Genomic DNA, 18,844 nt, shown 5'->3' on the forward strand with positions numbered 1-18,844 from the left:
TACCTTCCTTAATAGAAAGAGGAAGCTGCAATGAAGAGATTGATTTCTGTTTATCTGCATTTTCTTTATTTAAATGTGTTTTATGGTATCTTCCAATTATTTTAAACAAACATTTGCATTATTTCGCAGCTATCTAAGAATGAAGACATTGCTTAATTGACTGTCATAATATTTATGCTGGTGAGGCTTCTTTTAAGCAATCCCACGATATATGACGTGACATATCATAGTTATACAGCATGGAAACATCCTTCAGCCCAACATCCAAGCCAATCAAATTATCTACATGAGCAGTCTCCATTTGCCTGCATTCAGCCCACATCCCTAATCTAAACCTTTCCTAACCATGTACCTGTCTAAATATCTTTTAAACATTACAGTTGTTCTTGCCTCTAAATTTCTTCTGTAATTTGTTCTATATGCCCACCATCCTCTGTGAAAAAAGGGTGTTCTTCGAGTCCCTTTTTAAACTCTTTCCCCTCTCACTTTAAACCAATGTCATCGATTTTGTTGACAAACAGTGGATCCAGCATTTATGTCTACAGCACACTACTGGTCACAGGCCTCTAATCTGCATTACAGCTCTCAACTACCACCTTCTGACTTTTACCATCAAGTTAATTCTATATCCAATGCTATCTGATATTCTGGACCAGTTTACCATGCGGGACCTTGTCAAAGACCTTGCTAAAGTCCATATAGAGAACTTCTACTGTCTTTCCCTCAACAAGCTTCTCTGTCTCCCCTAAATAAAAAACAACAATTAAATTCATGAGATGCAATTTCCCACGTGATAGCCATGCTGATTTCTCCTAATTAGTCTTGCCTATTCAAATGCATGTAGATTCTATTCCTCGCAATGGTGTCCCTGAGCTGTATGGGGTATTGCCAAGTTGTAGCAGGGTTCTATAAGGAAATTGTTCGCAAAGATCTAAACCAAGGAACTGGATTGGATGGGTAGAATCATAAGCAAATCCTGGTCTACTGACAGCTGCGATTATCTTCATCAATGAAATATTTCTACTTGCAAAGTTTCCTCATTTATTAATAATTTTGTTACATCATTTCCACTTTTGAGTATTTATCAGAATTAAATTTTGTTTCTCTAACAACTTTTCCATCTGAATTACTTCCCAAATTGGTTTTCATTTCAGTGAAGAACTTTTTTTTTTAACTTACTTTTAACATTCTGATTCATGAGTCTTACCGTCCTGTTTTCTTGAAAGTTTTTTTATCAACTCATGCCACTGCAGTTACTGGAACTAGGTTCAACTCTATTGCATTCCTCTTTGTAGAAATAAATGCCTTAACTCTTTAATACAAAAAAACTAAATTGTTATACTTTCTCTTTGCAGGCAATAAGTCAAAGACTTACAGCTAGTCAGAAGTTTTCTCCAAAAGATCTTATAGCAAAAATCAAAGAGCAAAATGAAGAACTTGGATTAATAATTGACTTAACGTATACAACTCGTTATTATACTGAAAAGGTATAAAGAATTTCCAATTCAACTTTAAAGTTGGTGTTCATTGAAATTGATTGGTCAACTTGTATGTCCACACAATGCTTTATTTGATTTAGGATTTACCTAAAAGTGTGCAGTATCAAAAGCTGTACACAGTTGGTCATGAAGTACCAGATGATGCTACCATTCTTCAATTTAAACGAAGAGTCAGAAAATTTTTATGGGAAAATGCAGACAATAGTAAGTATTAAGCTATTCTTAATCATTGTTATTTAGCTGATATGGTAATTTGTACTTCGTGGGCAAACAAGTTGCGGTGGTAATGCTATTATAGCACCAGTGACCAGTTTCTAATCTTGCACTGTCTGTAAGGAGTTTGTACCTTCTCCCTGTGCTGAAGCATTCTGGTCAACTTCAGGATTCCTTAGTTGTCATGTGCACAATACACATTTGTTAACATTTGTTTGCTGTGAAAGCACACAAAGAAGTGTCACTAGCCTGGTGCCCCACTAATAAGAGAAAGAGAAATAAAAGAGAGCCCCTTCAGAGACAAAGTGTCTGGATTCACCTCCTGTGCTCCCATCGCCTTTACAGCCACACGCTTCCTGTCCATTCCACCAGTGAACCTGAGCTCAGCAGTTAGGAAGCTATCAATGTGCAAACCCCTTTGGGAGACCTGCTTGCTGTCTGCATCCTCACAAATTCTGGTCCTGATACCTGGCTCCTGTAGCCTTGTGTTCCTCGGAGCTCCTCGCAGCTCTGCTTTGGTCACCTTCTCTGTAGGGTCTTCTCCTAGGCTTCTCCTTCGCAGTGTGGTGTCTACTACTCTGATGCTGTTCACTGGTCAGCTGATCCCCAGAGCCCACAACCCTTGTGTCTGCTGCATGTCACCATCTTGGCACAAACCTTTGAAGGTTCACCAATCTTTAAAAAAAAAAACAATGCCGGCCCCTTATACAGACTATTCAAAAGCTGTCCAGGGCCGTCAGCATAATGACCAGGCAGTAGGACTCCATGGAAGAGCTCTGTATCTCTGCTCCCTGTTCTCCCGAGTCCACACCTGTTCCCCATCTGGGTACTCCCTCAGCTTGAGCAATATTTCATCATTTGTTTAATATCACGCTAATCTCCTGGCATCTAACCAAGAGATAAAATACAATGGAAACTGGCAGAATTGGAACTCGTGAATTTGGCTTCAAGTTCTGAATTGTTTTATGCAGTGTTTTAAAATGGGCACTGATGACGTGAAACATTTGTTCAGTTTTCTTGCTGTATTTATTTTTCCACACTGTGTTGCATCAGAATAACTGTACCCTTTATTGTCTTTGAGGAAGCACAATCTGTCATAATTTCTGCACCTGCAAGATTAGATTTCCTATGTGTAGAAACAGCAGTTTCTGGAAGCTCACATCGTCATGTTAGTATTGGGATAGATCTTTAATATGTTGAAAGTACTGCTTCATGTTGACCTGATGGCAACATGTTACGAGCAACATGTCAGAGATGTTTAGAGTATGCCAGTATTCCTCAAATTAATAAAGGTGTGACTGACAGTTTATTTCACATTCTGTTTAAACGATGTGAGTACTCAGAAGGAATTGTCTCTTGACTGATTTTTCCACAGATGCAACTGATCAAACAGAAATGGTTGTAAATTAGAAGGGTTGTCACTGGATCAGTGTGCATCTGATACACATTTTCAAGGACCTTTGTAGGTATTTGCATGAGTTTCCTGGGGAGCTGAATGGTGTTATTCTATCAAATTGCATTTTCCTTGAACCACAGATCTGTTAACTTGTTAAGCACATATGCCCAAATACACACAATCTGAAATCTAACGAGTGAAGCTGATGGTGTTCTAGTACAAACCTGTCATCAGTAAATATTAAAGTTGTGGCTGGTTCAGGCACTGAGAAATATAGAAAGTACCTTTCAGTGTATCCAAGCCTGTATATTCTGAATAGTGTATTGTCTCTGCACAATATCATGAAGCAGTGAAATTTGGGCACACAGGAGGAACAATGATTGATCGATGCTGATTAAAAAGATCAAGAAGAGAATGAAAGCAGTACAACTCTAATTGAATGTTGTTGTTGAGGCCACTCTTGTAGCAAAGTTTATTTTGGTCGACTTAGTAACCCACTTTAGATACTGATTGTGTGATGACGAGTGAGAGATGGGAAAATGGTGAGAAGTGGAATCTTGTTGAGGGGGGAGCCCAGTATTCTTTCTTCCTTGTCCCATTTTCTTATCGGACCATTTTTTGGGTTGCCACAAGTTGAATGAGAAGAGAAAAGATACCATAACATTAGCCATATACTAGTACTGTGTTTTTTCTTCTTGTTAAGACATTAGATGTGTTGACAGAGTTTGGATGGCAGAGGCAAAGATGGGTATAAAGTAATTAGCTATTTCATAAAGTTTCCCACTGCGCATGCAGAAAATATTCAGCTTTGTGTAGGAATGCCTTGCTGAAGACTGCAAGAAATTGCAGAGTTAAATACAGTTCAGGCCATCACACATACCAGCCTCTCCTCCATTGACACCATCGACACTTCTTGCTGCCTTGGGAAAGCAGCCAACATATTAAAGGACCTGTGCCACCCCAGTCATACTCTCTTCTCCCCTCTCCTTTTGGCCAGAAAATACAAGAGTTTGAAAATTCATACTACTGGATTTAAGGGCAACTGCTTTCCTACTGGATCTCTCATAAGTAAAAGATGATCTCTGAAGCCTATCTCAACAAGGCCTTTGCACTGTTTTAAGCCTGTAACACTATATTTTTGCAGTGTTTATTGAACTTGTGAATGGGTTGATTGCCGGGATGGCATGCTAAACAGATGCTTTCATCATATCTTATACAAAGAGCAATAAATAATAATAATAAACACTCAGGATGGGTACTGGACAGCAAATTTGGATGTTGTTCAAATTAATAGTACAACAGAATTTTGTTTTCTTTTAAATGTTGTGCAGTGGTACAATAAATTTCCTAAGAAACCAAAGTTCAAAATCAGAATTTATTGTCATGAACAAGTCACAAAATTCATTTTGTGCCAGCATCATAATGCAAACATTTATATAAGCCTACTTATAAAATAAATAAAAATAGTGCACGAAAAGTCAAAGTGAGGCAGTGTCTTTGATTCATTCAGAAACCTAACTGCAGAGGGGAAGAAGCTGTCCTTCTGCTGATGAGTGCTTGACTTTAGGCTCCTGTACCTTTTTCCTGATGGTAGCAGAGTGAAGTGGGCATGGTCTGGGTGGTGGGGGTCCTTGAGAATAGAGGCTGCTTTTTTAAGATACCGCCTCTTGTAGATGTCCTCAATGGAGCCTGCGATGTTGCTGGCCGAGTTAACAACTCCACTTTGGAGATTTTTCTTGTTCTGAGCATTCCACCTCCATACCAGACAGTGGTGCAACCAGCCAAAATGCCATCCATGGTACACCTGTAGAAATTTTCGAGATCCTTAAACACTTCACAAAGTATAGCCGCTGATGAGCCTTCTTTGTGATTGCATTGACACGGAGGCTCCAGGACAGATCCTCGGAGATGTTGACACTCAGGAATTTGAAGTTCTGTATTCTCTCCACTACTGAAGCCTCGATGAGGACTGGTTCGTGTTCTCCTGACTTCCTCCTGAAGTCCACAATCATCTTCTTGGTTTAAAGGGCCCATGTGAGTTTCATGGGAATGTGAGAAGCAGAGCAATGCAAGTTCCCAAGCAGCTTGCAAAGGGGGTCCCCAGTTGAAATAATTTGTTGCTTGTGGCCTAAAGTTGTGCATGAATGGCCATTTGGGCAAGGTCATATTAAGCAATTGTGAAAACTTATCACAACAGCATCTGTTTCTGCAATGGGAGAAAACAATTGATGACTAAATACCATATTTCAAAATGAAAATGAAAGTTGTATTCTTGATTGAAGCTTGTGTACATCCAATATTTATGGATAGACAAAGTTTGAAGGGATGTGGGACGAATGCAGGCAAATAGGAGTACCTTTGGTAGGCAACTTGGTCAGTCGGAAAACTGACTTTTAAGTTGAAGATTAAACATTGTGAGACTTATTTGACAGTATTTGTAAAGTCATGATAACTTTTCCTTAAATTAATCTTTTTTAATTGCAGTTGAAAATTGAAATTATGATTCCTTTCAATTTGTCTTCAGATAAAATAATTGGAGTTCACTGTACAGGTGGGATCAATAGAACTGGATACCTTATCTGCAGGTAAATATTGTTTAAATCTGATGTTATTTCACCTAGTTTTTTGTTATTCTGGGATATAATGAACTAATCCAAATACAGTAAAATCACTGGTATCTGGAATTCAAGCAACCAGCAAAAAAAACATTGAAAATAAATTTAAAAAAAATAAGAATAAAATAATAGGTTAAAAAAATAAGTAATTTTAAAATGTAAAAGTAAATTTTCTCTGAAGTAACACATAAACCTTTGGTGAAGATGGGAGCAAACATTCAGTCAGAGGAGTGTCTTGGTCATGCTTTGCTCGTAGCAGCTATTTGAACGAAGTTGTGTGAAACAGCAATAGCGTTACCCAGGATGAAGAACTGGGTAATGTCTCAAGAATTAATGGGAAATTAACCAGTCAAGGGTCCAGTGAAAAAAGGAAAACAATCAGCACACCAGGGATTGACAGCCTCAAATGGCTTCCTATCCCGGGAACTGCAATGCCAATTAACTGGGATGCCAGGGCGACTGTCGCCCTGGTCTATCTGTAATCTTGGGGGAGGGGAGGGGGGGTTTAATTGTGTATAATGTTATTGTTCATCTTTTGGATGGCTCCATGGAGGGAAGGAACCTTCAGACGCAGCTATGGTTAAATGTATTCAAAGAATGTGACTGAAAATAAAGTAAAATTCTTTAAGGTTTATCTGTTCATGCAAGTGAAGTTTGTTCAGTACAGAATAGTATTTTTGTCTTTTAAACTATTATTAATGCAGGTGTATTAGGCATTGTAAGAGTAAGTCTCAAGCAACTGGAAAATACACTTATTCAGCATCTATCAATCCCCACAGGTGCCAGATACCAGGGGTTTCACTTTATATGATTTTATTTATTGCATTAGCAATAATATTCCACCACCTATTTAATAATTCACTATGAATGAAATGTATTAACAATATCTATACCAAGTAATTAGGCTAAAATGTAGGACTGATCTGTAAAATCAAATAGATTGTATTACATATTTTGCTCAGTTTATGGAAAATAAGATATATGATATCACGATCATTGAATAATATTGCACTAAAGCAGCCATTCTCAATGGGGGCCATGGACTGAAATTCTTAAATGGTGGGGGGGGGGGGCCAAAGTATATAGGCGAACATGGAAACTGAATGGATTAAACATTTTTGAGGAAGGAAAGGGCTTTGTTGCTAGGCTTTGCTGCATAGTTGCCAAGCAACATGAGATTTTTTTCAAGATTGGAGGCATTTGGAGACACCCTAGATAAATGCAGAAAATGTTCGGAGTGTTCCTTTCTTCGACGTGATTGTATTTGTCTGACATGGAACCAGCTTTAGCTATGAATTGCCTTCCACGTAGTTTTTCTCTTGTTCTATCACCTTCAGTTCTAGGAAATAAGCGTGCAGGCTGAAAAATTTTGCTCCATATCTCGTTGCCACAAACACTCTCATTTTGCTTCGCGTTATCATGATGAGTAGTGAACGTATATCTCATAATAGCTTTTATTGAAGAAGGTATGTGTTGTTCATTATGTTCCACAAAACTTTAAGCCAATTTTGAGCTAACTTTGTAAGAAATGCTTTCTTTTTATAATAGTTCATTTTTGTTACTTTCAGAAACAATTTAACCCAGGTATTCCTCGGCAAAAAAGAAATGTTGGCAGTATTTGGTGGAATGCTTATCGTACGGTTTCATTGCATCCCTGCAAAATGCTTCTATGCTCTTGTGTTTGATTTGTTTGAATACATTTTCAAACTAAAGCATGAGGTCAAGGAAGCTGAAACAACATTTAGAAACCGTACATAATGAGAAAAAAGATAAAACCTTGGATTACTTCAAAACCCTCGAGGTAATTTTGAGAGAAGGCCAACCCTCAAATAGATGACATCACAGAATTTAGCAAAGAGTCTCCTTACATCATACAAGATAAGTGAATTGATTGCTAAAATGGAAGTGCTCAAAATGTCACTTATTTTGCCTTCAGTGTCCATAATAACATCTGACATCATGAACTTAAATGCCAAAGAAGCTACTCAGGAAATTCCTTTGAGTAATTCCAGTTTTTAGAAGAATTGATGAGCTGGTAAGGTACATTGGGGAGAAAAAATATAGTAATTTAATTAAGAAATCAAGAAATTCTCTTTATAATTGGATGAATCCACTCTGCAAGAGAACGACACTCTTCTCATGGCTTATACCAGATTCTGGAATGGAAACAAGCTGATGGAAAAGATGTTGTTTGCCTGAAAGATTAAAACAGATATGAAAGGACTGACTATTTTTGAAGAAGTTAAGAATTACATAAACGAGAACAGTATTCCATTTGAGAACCTATGATCGATGGTGCCACTTCGATGCTTGGACGATACAGAGGGTTCTTCACACATCTGAAAAAGTTAAACCTTCAGTATTTACTGTTTATTGCATCATTCATAAGAAGCATGTAGTGGCTTAAAACCTAGGAGGATGTTTAAATGCTTCAATTTTAATTGTCAGAAAGACTGTCAACTTCATAAAATCTTATCCGCTTTAATTTCATCTTGTGTGAAGAAAATGACAAACCTTTCCAGAAGCTGTGACTGCATACTGACTAAGGTGGCTTTCCAAGGGAAATTGTCTTCATTATTTTGTTGGACTCAGGGACATGATTGTTTCTTTTCTTTCTCATGATGAAAGTAGAAAAAAAGTCATTCTTGCAAAGGCATATGTATTTTATCTGACATATATCTCTGACAAACTCAATTTATTGAACAAGACCTTGCAGGGTAAACACAACCTCATTGATAGTAAGGAAGCCACTGTTTCTTTCCTTAAAAAGCTTGGCCCATTGGAGCAATATCAAGCGTTGGGATTTTTACAATTTCCAAATCTGAATATTCAAGGATAATTACATTATTGTTTATGCGAAACACCTAAAGCAAATACATACAGATCTGCAGGAAAGATTTAATGACCTTGTGAAACCTTAATATCCTGTATTGGATATTGGATCCATTTGAGGAACAACCCACCAAAATTGACACAGAAATTCAAGAGGGTTTGATTGATCTTCAGAGTGACATAATTGCACGCTGTAAGTTCAATCAGTATGAAAAAGATTTTTTGGTTAAGAGTAATCTGCTGAATAGATTTGATATCACAAGAGGTGACCTTTGAATAGCACTATCCAATTGGAGTCTGACATTTTTTTAAGAAATGCTCTGGAACATCAAACTGAAGGATCTAATTAAAAATTTAATTTGCTGTAAAATCCCCATTATTCAGAATTCAAGCATCCGGCAGCCTCAAGCAATCATCAAAAAGAAATCACAGAAAATAAATAGGTAAAATCACAAAAGTTTAACATTGGCATCCCCTAGCAGTCAGTTCACCAATCCACGCAACACACAATCTCAAGCAACCAACAAATTCACTTATCCTGCATCTACCAAAGCCTTAGGTGCCAGATACCAGACGTTTTACTGTATAAGTTTTCACAAACCATTGCGCTTTAAGAATCCTTTTTCAACTTTTTATAATAGGTGCATGTTTTCTGCTTTCCTACAGAGTGAAAGCCTTGTTTTCTTTTCACTCTGCGAAGCATAAATATTTTTTATTCAGTAGGAGAGGAATCTGGAAGAAACCAACTAAACTTGACTGCTTCTCAGGGAAAGCGGGCCATAGCCAAAAAAGGTTGAGAATGGTTGTACTAAAGGAAGCCATTAGACCCATCGCATCTGTCCTGTCTCTTTGTAGATCCATTCAGTCAGATTCATTTTCTATCCATTTTCTAAAGCCCCACATGTGTTGTCTCCTTCAATTTATTATCTAATTCTGCTTTCCCAATTTGAATCTGCTTCCATGGCCTTTCAATGTAACTGTAACGGCTCTATGCGTTCTTTTAAAATTTCCCCATCTTTTCTTGCTTTTGCCATTTCCCTTAAATATGTGTCCTTCCGTTGCCATGTCTTATGACAGTGAAAATATTTTCTTCTCGTTTGCTATTTTTAATTTTTCCATAATTTTGCTGCTCTGCGAAGTATTATTCCATTTTCTTGTAGCTTTCGTAACTGATCATCTCTATTCTTAATTTCATTCTAAGAACTATCCTTTCTCCCACTCCAAATCTACATAGAATTCATGTAATAGTCAAGCGGCAGCCTAAACAGTTTTCTAATAAATGATTTGCCTTACTTCTTCATGTTTTGAAATCTGCAAATATTTTGACTTTACCTCCTATATTCAGTTCCATCTATTTAAATATACAGCAATGACTCTGATACCAACTACTAAGGGAAATCACTGCTTTGATTTTTGTGCAGTCTTTCAGTCCTTGGCTTTCTTAGCTATTTTGTATCAGTGTTGCCACTGACCCTTTTCAACCCAGTGGCTTCACTTGTGTTATGATATTTAAAATTTTCATGAATGTAAATAAAAAAAATATAAAAATGTTTAAAGTATTCAATTGCTATTTAAAGTTGGACATTCCATTGTATTAACGAGAGAGAGCAGATCTCGATTTTCTGCAAATATTGAAAATGCTTAATATGTAAGGAAGTTGTACAAATCTGGTATAATTGATTTTAAATAATTTTTGAGAAGCCAAAACTAGCTAAAATGTGCATTGAAATGTCCAGCTAAAAATAAAGTTATATTAATTTGTTTTGTTTACAAATTAGATACCTAATTGATGTAGAAGAAGTGGACCCTGAGACAACGATTGAACGTATGTGTCTTATTTATCCTGAAATATTCATTTCCCTCTCAGAGATGGAACTTTAATTACCTTTTTTTTCCCCCCATACATTTTAAATTTAAAGTTTTTAACACTGCTCGGGGCCACAAAATGGATGGAGCTGTATATCTGGCTGATCTTCGATGTGGACCAATGAGAAGGTGATTTTTGTTTTAATTCCTTTATTATGAAATTACAAAAGAAACTAAGTGCATTATTTGATTTTATCAGTAGTGGTGAGGTCAAGTGTCTAAGCCATTCACATCAAGAAATTTCAAGTTCAGTTAACGGTTCTTCTTGGTACAGGACATATATTTGGATTCACTATCATTTAATTGGGAGGGATATTCCTGATAATGTTTTCTAGCAATTCCTACTAAAGAGTGACTCTTCTGATTAGAAATTAGAATCTGTTTCACTAAGCTTTCATTCAATGATCACCTGATAAGTTACCAAATATGACTTGCTGCCTCTTTAACATAATACGCTAAGGAGCAGTGACACTTTTACATAGAGCATAGCTTTTAGTTTTTTTACTAAGATCTTCATGCGTGTAATTGAAGTTTAGTTGAGGAAACAACTTAGCAACTAGGTATCATTGGTAACAATGATAAATTGAAGGAAGCTGTGAATGATTAGTCAGAGGGGTTAGATTTTCTGATTTATGCTTTTTTGAATCTAGAAAATAAAATGGTTAGAGTTTCAGCAAAGATATTTCTACATCAGTTTCTCATGTGGAAATTAAACCTACGGCTTACTATTTGCTCTGGAATACTACCTACTTGTTTGCATTGACAGTAATATTTGTGTTTACAGTCCAATCTTTCTAAATTGACTACTCATAATATTCTGTACAGGTCACTGTTTTGGTGTTGCCAAACCTGGGAGTGCATTACCAACAAGGCATCTTAATGCAATTATTCATTTTTAAAAATATTTTATTTATGATTTTCATAGAATCATAAAACTTAACAAACCATTCAATCTTTCCAACATTCCTGCATATGTTAGAGTCTGAATGTATCCCTTCCCATATACAATTTAATATACCATCAAGTAATTTACGTTAAGGCAGACATCAATCGGGCCATTGACCCCTACAAACCCTAAGCAGAAAGAGTGGGGGGGGGGGGGGGAGGGAAAGCATGTCGACTGTGTCCTATCCAGCTTCATTAGTTACACTCCTTTTCCAACTGGGGACTGATTATTTCAGTATCTCTTTTTCTAGATCATCTGGATGTTGATACATCTCAAATAAGATTGCCATTCTCCAATGAATATGTCATGTTTCTTCCTTGGGTTCTATGTGATTTCCCCATTCCATCGTGTGGTATTTAGTTGAGAGTCTGACTTTCACGAAACCGCTATACACCTCCTGGCTACCGCCAAGGTGACCTTCATGAACAAAATCTGGTGTTTGGTCAGTCTAAACTGTACACCTACAATATCCCCTAGGAGGTAGAACTCTGGATCCTGTGGAAAATCCACTTTTGTAATTTTTCAGAATGTCCCCCAGGTCTTCCCAGAAGGGTCTCACCTTTCTACATAGCCAGGTGGAGTGGATGAAAGTTCCTATCTCCACACCACATCTAAAGCACAGCTCTGAAATTTCCAGTTTTGATTTGTGTAACATACAACAGGTACAAGAAATTACTGCACCTGACGACCCCCCCGTCACACTGCCCAGGCACAGGTCTTGCCACCACTCTTCGTTGATTGTTGTACCCAAGTCCGACTCCCATCTCTTCCTCGACCTCTGTAAACCCGGCTTTTGGCCCTCATTTTGGAATGTGTAATACATCTTAGAAATAAATTTACACACATTCCCCTTTTGAATTAGAATCTCCATGTTGCTAAATTTATGTAGTGCCATAGCTGGTCTCAATTTTTCCTTTATTTGCAGATAGCAGAAGAATATTTTGTTAGGTCTTATTTATTTCTCAACTGCTCAAATGACATTAGCTGCCCCCTTTTGTAACAATCCTTGATACACCTGATCCTTTCTGGCACCAGGTGTCCAGGATTTTATTAATAAAAGTTAAGGGTGTTAAATTATAGTGGGTTAAGGGCATTTTGGAGAATGTCCCCGCCTTCCATTCAATACATTGTTTTGCTCTTTTCCATCTCTGAAGTACATGCTTTAGGATGGGGCTATTGGTTTTCTTTGAGAGTAGTTTGGTGTTCCATTTATATATAAATATTTTGACTTTGTCTACTAAGTGTAGTCCAATTTTTGCCCATGGGGAGGAAGGCCTCTCTCAAAAAGTGAGGTGACAAACCTTGCCGGAGATGCCCAGTAATAATTTTTTTAAATCGTGTAATTTTAAACCCCCCCAAGTTGTAATCCCATGTTATCTTTCCCGTTCCATAGAAACTTTCTGACACACTCATTAAGCACTTTCTTTTTAAAATCCAAGGCAATGACTGGAAAAGATATTGGAACCTTGGCATCACCTTCATTTTGACACAGTTGATCCTGCCCATCATGTTATGGACAGAATCTTCCACCTGACCAGGTCCTCTTCAATCTTCTGGAGCAAAGGGATATAGTTAAATTTGTATGTTATGTAAATCTTTATCATTTTTGTCCCCAAATATTTAATATCTTCTTGCAGCCATTTAAATTGGCTTCCTTGTTGGTATTGCTCATAATCCCCATTTGTCAAAGGCATTATCTCACTTTTATCCAAATTTACCTTGTATCCCGAAACCTTCCTATAATCCTCCAGTGTGGTCTGGCCAACGACCCCCCCCCCGCCCCCAACCAGGGTCCATCAAATATATTAACACATCATCAGCAAGGAGGTTGATTTTTGTGTTCCACCTGGCCCACCTTGAACCCCTTTACATCTGGATCCCACTGATGGCTTCCGCCAGTGGCTCAATGGCTAATATGAAAAACGCTGGGGTCAATGGGCAACCTTGCCTACTTGACCTGCTTAGTGGAAATACTGGAGACATCTGCTCATTTGTTATAATTTTCAATTGGGGTTAGTGGTAAAGTGCTTTAACCCAATTAATAAATATTTGTCCCAATCCAAATTTCTCCAGTGCCACTCCATCCTGTCAAAGGCCTTCTCCACGTTCAAAGCTACGGCCACTCCTGAGTCTATCCCTGATTGTGCCAGGTGTTCCAGATTTAGCAATCTAGCTACATTGTTTGCCAATTGCCTCTTTTCTACAAAACCCACTTGATCCAGGTTCGTTAATCTCGGCAAATATTCTGCCAACCTATCGGCCAGAGCTTTTGCAATAATTTTATAGTCTGTGTTCAATAATGAGATGGGCCTATATGAAGCAAGTCAATTATACATCCATTGCTTTACCAAACACAGAATTATCTACTGTATTGATGATACAATAGGTTTCATAACATTATATGGTAAGTCCCATACAGTTTATTCAGACTGCCACATGGGCCATCCATAACTAAATGGGAAAGCTAACTTGCCAGCTCAATTCTACATCTTTTCACCTAATTTTTAACCATTCTTTTTGCCTGGGGTTGTTCAAATGTAGTTGGGGATATTATACAGTGAAGGAAAAAAGTTGATTTTTCATGAGAACAAAATAAATAATAGAAAGACAGTAAATCAAATATTTAAGGTAAATGCATTCTGTGCAATTCTAGCTGCTATAACAACTCATTTATTATTGTTCTATTTGATTTTTCTGTTCACTTTGCAGTAATTTGGGAATTGATGTCTTTGATGCCGAACCGGAGCCAGAACTACTGGAACCTTACCCCTCGTACTCTTTAAGACAGCATGCCCCTAGGCCTATGCTTGATGATTTTCCAGAGTAAGGAACTGTTATTTTTCCATATGGTTTTGGAACTATTACAAATGCAGATGTAATACTTCATGTATTTGATTAAACACTCATCTCAAACTTAAGATGTGGGGCCTTTGGTGCACATACTTCTGACAATCTCCCTGTTTTGTAACTTGGTTAATAAAGGAAAGCGTTTTGTTTGTTTTTTAACCATCGTATTGACCTGTCTGACCTTTCATGTATCCTTGGGTATCTTTTCTGAAGGAATACTTCAAAGTTCAAGTGTTCAAATTTATTGTCAGAGTACATTCATGATCTACATGACGTCAACAAAAAGCTTTGGTTATTCCTTTCTCACCCTCCACCATCCCCCAAACCAAACATGCTGCTCAATCCACTGAGTTCCTCCATTTCTTTTTTTGCACCTCTTTTCCTCACTCCTTTGTATCATCACATTATGTAAACCCTGACCATTTTGTACATCTGCAAATACATTACCTTGCACTTCTTTTTTTATTTATTTTTTTAATTTTTATTTTTCACACCATAAATCACATTAGCCATGATATACACTTTTTCTTTTTCACACATATACAGTGACTTTTTCTCCCTCCCTCCTCCCAAGCCACCCCCCCACCCCCCCCTCTCATCCATTTTAGGTATACAATCTAGGTTGCATTAAACCAGTCAGACAATGTTGTCATTCAACAAAAATACACCAGAAATTCTACTGAGTCCATTCTTTTCTTTCCTTCTCCTTCCATCTTGAGATTAAATTTCCCTTGCCATTTTACTTCCCAACTGACACCTCTTTCTGCAGTCAAAAAGGGGAGAAAATGACACTGTATATTCAAGAGGGAAATGTTGTGTGTATTTTGGTTAATATGGTTCACAGTGTGAAAAATTTAAAAAACCTTTCTCTCCCTTATTGTCAACTACAGTAAATTTTTCATAATTATATTAAAGCTAACTGAATTATGATCACTCAGCATGCTTTTTGAACAAGAGAGCATTCTATAACGTAGATGTATATTGCAATGAATGGGGGAATATTGAGAGCTATGGTGAAACTGTTGAACTTGGAGTGTAGCTTCACAATAGACATGCAACATATTTTTCTTTATTAGCCAACACATGGAATGTAAAAGCAGGTCCATTAGAATAGGTCATTTAATTTGCATGTTGGACTTGAACGTATAATACAAATAATGCTATCTTTCTTGTATCTCTCTCTATCCTTGTCTCCATCTAAAAATAGGCCTAATTCAAGACATGGTCCATCGTATGGAACATTGCCTCTTCCTGCTAGAGACTTTGATGTTCCTCCATATAATAGGTGGCATGACCGGTAAATTACTATTTTCAATATTTAATGTTTGTAATCATCTAAACTTTTGTCACTCACAATTATCTTTCCTTTAGAAGGATTCATCCTGCCTGCCTAATGAGCCATCTACATTATAAGAGCTTGAATGTCAAAATGACCTGCCTTCTTAAAAAAAAAGCATCGATTAAATCATCCAAGTCAGATTTCCAGATTTATAACCCTAACCCTAACTAAAAATAATTCAAAACTTCATACATGCAGTATATTCAAAAATCCTTTAAAAACTTACAGGTGAATGCAATTTTACAAGCAAGTTGTATTTTAGAAGCCATTTTAAAAGATTTGTTTATTTATGAGCCAATAACTTGTTTAATTTTTTTAAAAATGTCCAAACTCCTATTTAAACTATCCCAGCAAATTCATTTAAATCAGTTCCAACAATCCCTTCTGCTTGGGTCAAATTTTTATGGTAAATGGGACATTTGTAGGGCAGAAAGCCCAAGTTTCATCTCTCACGTGGATCTTCAAGAACAGTCCAACTGTCTGTTAGTGAATTGTTGGTAGCACTTTTAAGTTTACCCTGCTTGCATAAAGTTCAGATTTATTATCAGAGTACATACATGACATCACATAGAGCCCTGAGGTTCTTTTCCCTATGGGCCAGGCTGAATTTTTTCTTGAATAATACAAAAAGAATTGGAGAAATGCCCATATTTCTCAGTTATGGAAGGAAATTATGGCAATAATAATGTTAGCTTTGCTGTCAATAACTTCCAAAATTTGGTCAGGAGTGTTTTATTGAACACCCTAATGTTATTTTTAGTAAAATTACTGGATTTTTTTTTAAAAGTACCAGGCCGAAATTTCCATGGGCCCATTTGTTCAACCTTCCTTGTGCATCTTTCACTCGATGGTATAAAAAATATTAATACAGTAACAAAGCTGCATTGATTTTCATTAACAAGCAGGAAAGTGTCTTTAATACTCCTGTTCAGTGACCCTGTTTTCTTTCCCATTCCCTCATTTCCCCGCCCCCCCACTACTATTGTGTTGAGAATGGGCTGATGTGGGGCTTTCAGCAGTAGTTGAAGGCATGTAAAAATAATGTTCAAATAAATTTTCCCACAGTGTGTATTCCTTGTTACTTTCCAACATATGAAGATTTAGTTAGTGTCCATGAATATTTCCTTTGTCTTATTAATTGTCTTTAAATATCAAATCATTTTTCATTTTAGGCAAGAAAATGTTGGTGTTTTGGGGGTAGGAACAGAACATGTGCTTAGTTTTGTCAGCCCCCAGCTCTGACATATGGCCACAGATCCTGTGAATAGTTGGATTGAGGAGTATCCACCTTTACAGTACAAATGAAATGTTAGGAATTGGAACAACAATATTAGAAGCAAGACATTATTTGATTTATCTCAAGTTGGTCCACATAGAGCTTATGAAATTGGCACAGTGGATTCCATCTTGCTTAGTAATGAATTCTAAAGAAAATGATTTGAAGCTTGGGTAAGATTATGATCTACATGTGAATCATTGATACAAAATAATTTTTTATTTCAATGAAACTTGATCTAATGAATTCAGCAATGACAGAGCTGAATAGCTTTTATTGACTGAGCATCAACATTAGGCAAACATTGCAGACTTCAATAACATGTTGGTAAGTGAAAATTCAATAGGTTTCACTCAACCACGCCATGTGTGCTCAGTCAATTAAAGGGCTATTCTACAAAGTGTCATGCTGAATCTATTATTTGGCTAATTTGTATAGAGCATTAGTTGATTGGCAGGAAGCAGAGAGTCTGAATACAAAAATCATATCCTGGATGGCTGCCAGTTGCTAATGGTGTTCCACAGGGGTCACTTTTGGACTGCTTCTTTTTACCTTCAATAATGATTTAGATTATGGAATAAATGGCTTTGTGACCAAGTTTGCAGATGATACGAAGGACCAGTTAGTGTTGAGGAAACAGGGAAGCTGCAGAAGGACTTAGATTAGGAGAGTGGACAGAGAAGTGGCAAATTAAATACAATTTTGGAAAGTTACAGTCATACACTTCGATAGAATAAATAAATGGGCAGATTATCTAAATGAGGAGAAAATTGAAAATTCCCAGATGGAATCCTTGTGCAGGATACCCTGAAGGTAAACGTAGGCTGAGTCGATGGTGAAGAAGGCATATGCAATGCTGGCATACATTTCAAGAGGAATAGAATGCAAGAGCATGGTTGTGATACTGAGGTTTTATAAGGCACTGGTGATTTCTCCCTTGGAGTATTATGAGCATTTTGGTGCTTTTCATTTAAGAAAGGATGTGCTGATGTTAGAGAGGGCTCAGAGGAGGTTAACAATGATGATTCTGGGAATGAAAAGGTTCTATAAGGAAAGATTGACAGCTCTTTGCCTGTACTCGTTGGAATTTAGGAGAACGATGGGAGATTTCATTGAAACATTTTGAATGTTGAAAGGCATGGATAGAGTAGATGTAGAAAAGTTGTTTCCCATAGTAGGAGGGTCAAGGACAAGAGGATGCAACTTCAAGTTTGTAGGGCATCCACTGAGAACAGAGATGCAGAGGAATTTGTTGCCACTGGTAGTTGTGGATGCCAAGTCATTGGGTGTATTTAAGGCAGAGATTGATTAGCCAGGGCATCAAATGTTATGGGGAGAAAGCCAGGCAGTAGGGTTGTGGGAAAATGGTTCAGCTCGTGATTGAATTGACTGCAAACGATGGGCTGAGTTGCCTATTTCTGCTCCAATGTCTTATCGTCTTACCACCTTATTAAAACTTGCACAAATTTTCTGTAGAATTCATTATAAAGCAAGCTGGAACCCACTGTCCCATCCATAACAATTATCTGTGTGGAAACACCTCTACATCTGACTATAATCTGAACCATGTAAACTTGGTCTCTCTGCTCCAACACTGCTGATTGAGCTGAACCAAAGAAGGTTTTGCTTCTGATATTGTTCTAATTTGCAACATTTCAGAATGTGAAAGTAAATTACTTAGATCATGGGATAAATTTCCCACAATAGCAATCCAAAAGTTGCTGTTCATAATTTAACTTCCACATTCACACATGACACATTGATTCCCTTGGTAAAGACCAGTCATTCATGCCACTTCTGAGATCTCCAATTCTAAATCTTACATTGTCACAATTTTTGTCACTCCATCTTTCAGGACTATCATCACTCAAAGCTTCAGAATTCTCTCCGTTAACCTTAGTACCTATCTACCCTATTCATGATTCTCTCTCATAAACTGCCCCCTTTCGGATGAAGCTTTTAGCTATTTCACAAAATCTATAGTCCACTGTCATGTTTTGTTGAGCAGACTTCTG

The 18,844-nt window shown here is 37.2% G+C and overlaps 1 protein-coding gene across 5 annotated transcripts in view; it reads left to right on the plus strand.

The window, feature by feature from the left end:
* Nucleotides 1-18,844, plus strand: part of LOC138744390 (RNA/RNP complex-1-interacting phosphatase-like) — a 50,717-nt gene that overhangs the window by 25,709 nt on the left and 6,164 nt on the right. For 4 of the 5 annotated variants that reach the window (XM_069900505.1, XM_069900502.1, XM_069900503.1 and 1 more), the window contains exons 4-10: nucleotides 1,356-1,487; nucleotides 1,580-1,703; nucleotides 5,633-5,693; nucleotides 10,334-10,380; nucleotides 10,475-10,550; nucleotides 14,077-14,190; nucleotides 15,422-15,511. In XM_069900505.1, the coding sequence (XP_069756606.1) occupies nucleotides 1,356-1,487; nucleotides 1,580-1,703; nucleotides 5,633-5,693; nucleotides 10,334-10,380; nucleotides 10,475-10,550; nucleotides 14,077-14,190; nucleotides 15,422-15,511 (644 nt within the window). Of the gene's footprint in view, nucleotides 1-138; nucleotides 181-1,355; nucleotides 1,488-1,579; nucleotides 1,704-5,632; nucleotides 5,694-10,333; nucleotides 10,381-10,474; nucleotides 10,551-14,076; nucleotides 14,191-15,421; nucleotides 15,512-18,844 lie in introns of those variants that run through there. The other variant, XM_069900506.1, reaches the window with a different exon arrangement.

Source organism: Narcine bancroftii, chromosome 10, assembly GCF_036971445.1.
Source record: "Narcine bancroftii isolate sNarBan1 chromosome 10, sNarBan1.hap1, whole genome shotgun sequence".
Taxonomy (NCBI): Eukaryota; Metazoa; Chordata; class Chondrichthyes; order Torpediniformes; family Narcinidae; genus Narcine; species Narcine bancroftii.